This window comes from Drosophila rhopaloa, unplaced genomic scaffold (assembly GCF_018152115.1).
Source record: "Drosophila rhopaloa isolate 14029-0021.01 unplaced genomic scaffold, ASM1815211v1 contig_3, whole genome shotgun sequence".
Taxonomy (NCBI): Eukaryota; Metazoa; Arthropoda; class Insecta; order Diptera; family Drosophilidae; genus Drosophila; species Drosophila rhopaloa.
In genome coordinates, this window is record NW_025335123.1 from 3,257,229 (window position 1) to 3,262,062 (window position 4,834).

The 4,834-nt window shown below is 39.8% G+C and overlaps 1 protein-coding gene across 1 annotated transcript; it reads left to right on the top strand.

Annotated features, from left to right (window-relative positions):
* The first annotated feature begins 3,571 nt into the window (after window positions 1–3,571).
* Window positions 3,572–4,378, top strand: LOC108043445 (nuclear envelope phosphatase-regulatory subunit 1 homolog). Its single transcript, XM_017122156.2, has 2 exons — window positions 3,572–3,624; window positions 3,683–4,378. The coding sequence occupies exon 2, from the start codon at window positions 3,730–3,732 to the stop codon at window positions 4,105–4,107; it is 378 nt and encodes a 125-aa protein (XP_016977645.2). The 5' UTR covers window positions 3,572–3,624; window positions 3,683–3,729; the 3' UTR covers window positions 4,108–4,378.
* The last annotated feature ends 456 nt before the right edge of the window (window positions 4,379–4,834 follow it).

The window sequence follows — 4,834 nt, forward strand, 5'->3', positions numbered from 1 at the left end:
GCACCCACCACGATGTTGCGGTAACGGTTGCACCACCCACCACCCACAACCCGCCCCCGCTGGCCACATGCAAAGCAAACCGTTAAGCAGCAACAGCGGCGCGGCATTAGCAAAAATAAAAGGAGCAAAAGGGAGAAACGGCGACGCCAAGGTTACGCGCTACTTGAAAATACGACACACTCAAACACCCAGGACACCCAGCCACCCATCCACCCATCCACCCACTCCCCCACCCATCCACCCACACACCCAACCACCCACTTGGAATACCTGGCCAAGAAGAGGGAGCAAGGACCGTAAATTGCGACTACATCCTGCTCCTTATGCAGAATTTTCTTGGCTCGCTGCACACTGCCCTTTTTGCCATTTCCCATTTCCCATTTTCCCATTTTGCCATTTCGAGGTCGCACATTGGGCGACTTGAGAAGGCCCACTTGCGGGTTAAAGGAGCCACTGGAAAAAGGGAACATTCATGCGCTGAAAATGTAATCAAATATTTGAAATTATTCACAATACTGCTATTGCGAACATGCTCAACAAGTCCAATTCGCAGGATAATAAGCAGAGAAACTCATGGAATGTTATTATTGTGTGGAATATTTATTTAATAATTTACCTGAGACTTAACAAAATTTGTTTGTAAAATTTGCAATGGAAATGTCTGTCATCATAATTAAATATATTTGAATAGCAGGTAATTCATAAACATAACAACGAAATAAGGCAGTGTTCGTAAAATAACACACACTGGATTTTAGGTGTGTTATTCACATGTTAAATGTAAATTAAACAAGTGAAACAAAATTACTATTATGGCAATTCTATATTATTTACCAAAGAAATAATGTGAAATACAAATCTCTAAGCTTCATTTTTATATGAATAACAAAAACTGTATATTGTTCAACTTATTGATATAATTATTTAATCAATACTTGATGTCCCGAAAATCCACAAATGAAATCTCGACCATATTTCCCAAGTAGTTAACATCTTAACAAAGCTCTTAAGCTGCTCGTTATTAAATCACAGCGAAAACAATTCCATTTGCTCAAATAAATGAGCAGCGAAATTGTAAAGTCATTTACAACCTAAGTTGACATTATGGCCAATAAAGCTTTCGGCATCAGCAGATTATCTATAAATCTGCGGTCGAATATCTCTCGCCCTCCGCTTCATTATCGTTATCATCAGAAGGAGTGCCGAGTTTTCCCCTCGCATGGGGGAAACTTTTTGTCTCTTTTCCCGGGAAAAGGAAAATTGGTAGCTGGCAGTAAGGAGCGAGATGCGAGATGGGGAAATCTGGGGGAACCTTTATTAACGAGAACGCCCACAACGCCCGTAAAGTGCTTCATATTACGCCACTAATTGCATAATTTCGTTGCCATTTTTATTAGAGTCCCGTAGTGAGGGCGGTGGGGGCGTGGCAGGTCCAGCAACTGTCCGACAATACCCCCCCACTTGCTCCCATCCTTCTCACTTTCCGTGCCATTTACGTTCGACAGGCGACTGGGAAAACGGAGACTACTAAACGCGGACATCGACAGCGACGGGTAAATGTAGTGGCCCGTAAAAAAAAATAGGGAGAAACCGAGAACGAGAACGAGAACGAGAACGAGAACTGTCGCCCACAATTGCCATTAGATTATTATAAAACGGGACTATTTATTGCATAACATGTACATGGAAAAGAATGTAATGTCTCTGAATTGTCAGCGCTTTCAGAACGCTTCGCCACGGTTCAATGGGAGTCAAAACGCTTCAGGGATGCGACTCGGATATCGGGGAAAATATCGGGGGAAATAAATAAAGCCAATTAAAGGTTTTACAATTCTAAGACAACAGCTTTATTAAATATATCTTATTTCAAAAGCTGCATTTTCTAGATCACTTAAAACGAAAGTTATTTAGCAAATAGCATTACACGAATATTATAAAACCAGTATTTATAATATTAAATCATGCCAAAAAAAAGTTCAATTTTATAGCTCATTATACTGTTTCACATTTAATTCAATATGTACAACATGTACCACTTAAATAAAAATTTCACAGATTCGTTTTTGGGAATTATTTATGCGAAGCGAAATTATATAAAGTATGATTTTTGTGTTTTGTCAGTGCACTTTCGTCCCAATTTTAACTTTATTTTTGGGCAAAATAGAAAAGAATGGATAATATTTTCAAGATATGTAAGATATAAATTTATTAATCGAATTTAAGTTACGGGTTACCTGTTTTTTCCATTAATTGTCCTTGTATATAACGAAAGAAATACTTTGTGAACCAAATATTCAGTATTATATTTCTTAAACAAGGAAAATAAGTCTACATCTTCAAGGTGATCTAACTACAAAATGTACCAAATAGGTCAAATCAATGACCATATGCACCTTTAAGTCAATGCTTTTTAAATAAATAAATTAGTATTTATATATATAGTAGCATATTATAATAGTAAAGTATATTAGTGTATATACCATAAATGTCCGACAAGAAGAAGTGCTTTTATTTTAAATTATTCTAGAAAATAGTCCCAAGAAAATTAGTATTTAATTCTTAATAGAAAATATTTGAGTGCTCAATGCAATGGGTGAAAACCCATCTCTAGCAGACATGTAGTCGCCATGGCCGCAACAACTTGAACCGGAATAAATGGGGCTGGGGGTTTCGTAATGCATTCCAGGGGAATGGGTGTGGGAATGGGTGTGGGAACGGGTGTGGGAACGGGTGTGGGAATGGGTGGACTCCAGTCCCAGCCGATTGAGCAGCACTTTTGTGCTCGGCAGTGGACTCGTAGTATATCCACGATGGCTCCATAACAATCCCGGTCCTCCCAGCGAAGGTGAACCGAATGGTAATCCGCGTGACAGTAACCCCAAATCACACCACCGCCCATTTGGGGCGGGGCTGGGTGCTTATGTCCGGTCCAGCATGCCCGTCACAGATTTCAACGGACAGATTTAATGGGTGCAAATTGCCGGTTGCCGTATTATGCTCAAATTGGTATTGTTCTTATTTGCTGTTATTTCCACCGCATTTTCAGGCTTATAATTCACATGTGCATAACAATTTCGTAAGGGTTCATTAACCGGCCGAGAGTTATAGAGGTTGGGGATTTGAGGATTAGTTGGCCGGTTCTTCGAAATTAGAGAAACCATACACTTTGAGCGATTACCAATTACACTTGCTTTTGGGAACTCTGGCCTAATGAAATTGCTTAATTTATCTGACTTCCACCCAATAGAAAAATCCATATTGTGAAATTCGTAGAAGTCCTGTACATTTGCGTCTCGAAAATGGGATTTGCAGCTCTTAAACAGATGCCTTTAGGAAAAACAAATTTTACATTTTACAAAGTAGTTCAAAAGATAGGCTTTGATTACATAACAACATAAGGATCAACATTAAATAAAACAAAAGCATTTTTTAGTGTAAAAATAATAATAATTAAAATAAAATATAACAAAAACAAAGGAGCTCTTATTTCCTTTGAAGGGAAATAAGTTTTTAGTTTGCCCCTTGTTTGCTAGAAAGATTTTATTCAAACAAAGCACTCTGTCCCTGAACATCACAGCTTGATTTCATCACTTTCCACATATACATTACGTCTGGAGCCCAAAGGTAATTATATGCCGCTGCCTTTGTAATTAGATTGTTAACGAATCCATTGGGTATCCAGGTTCCAGGCACCGCATCCACGTCCAGGAAGCCTCCTTCGGCCGCGGAATGGTGGACTACGAGGCGGAGGACCTGCGGGCCTTCGAGAGTCGACTGGCGGAGGTGGTGACCACCGCCGAGAAGCCGAGCTCCTTCCGCTGGCGCCTCGTCCTGGGAGCGATCTTCGCCTGCTCGGCGATCAGCGCCTGCCACTGGTGGCGGGACGCCAAGGTCAGCGAGTCGCTGCTGTTCCGCATCCTCTCCAGCCACAGCGCCTTCGCCTTCTCCCTGGCCACCATGTGCCTGCTCATCATCTACGGCCTCAACCACGCCGCCAAGCAGGACCCCGAAATCCTGCGGGACACCCGCGAGATGCTGTCCCCCTTCCGCCTCAGCTGCGACCACCGGGGTCGCCTCATCCCGATCCCACAGCCATCCACCGAGTAGCTGGACTCCCATCCACGAATCACCCACGAATCACACTCACACTTTGACACAATGTTGCAATGGTTGCCAGTCAAGTGAACTGTCCCGGTAAAAGATCCTTCTGGGAACATGGAACTAAATACTTAACTCACTTTACTCGTTTCACAACTACACAAACACAGCGTCAAATTTCTAACGTTTCAAAAAAAGAACGCTATTTAACGCTATATTCAACATATAGAAAGACCAAAGTTTAGTGTGCAAAAAAAGTTACTCTTTGACCATTTATCTTATTTTTGAAGATTTTTTTTAATTAAGAAAAAAATGTTGAATCAATCAAATTGAACAATAAATTTACTGTAAAATTATGGTAACTTGAATTTTTTTTGTTGCACTGTGTACTATAAGTCAATGCTAAGTATATGTTGAATTGAATCAATCAAATTGAACAATTAATTTACTGTAAAATTATGGTAACTTGATTTTTTTGGTTGCATTATGTACTATAAATCAATGCTAAGTATATGTCATTTTGTTTTAAATGTGACTATCAAAATACAATAATTACCTGTTATTTATTTATTTTCTGATATTTAATTTAGCAAAAAATTCCTTTTGTTTGGGTAATGTAGCAAATATTGTTTCGTTTATAGAATGAATTGCCAGATTTTCGCAGTTTTGGTTGCTTTTAGTCGTTGTTATCTTTCCGCAGCAGCTATACAAAAAAAACAATTCAGCAAAATTCGGG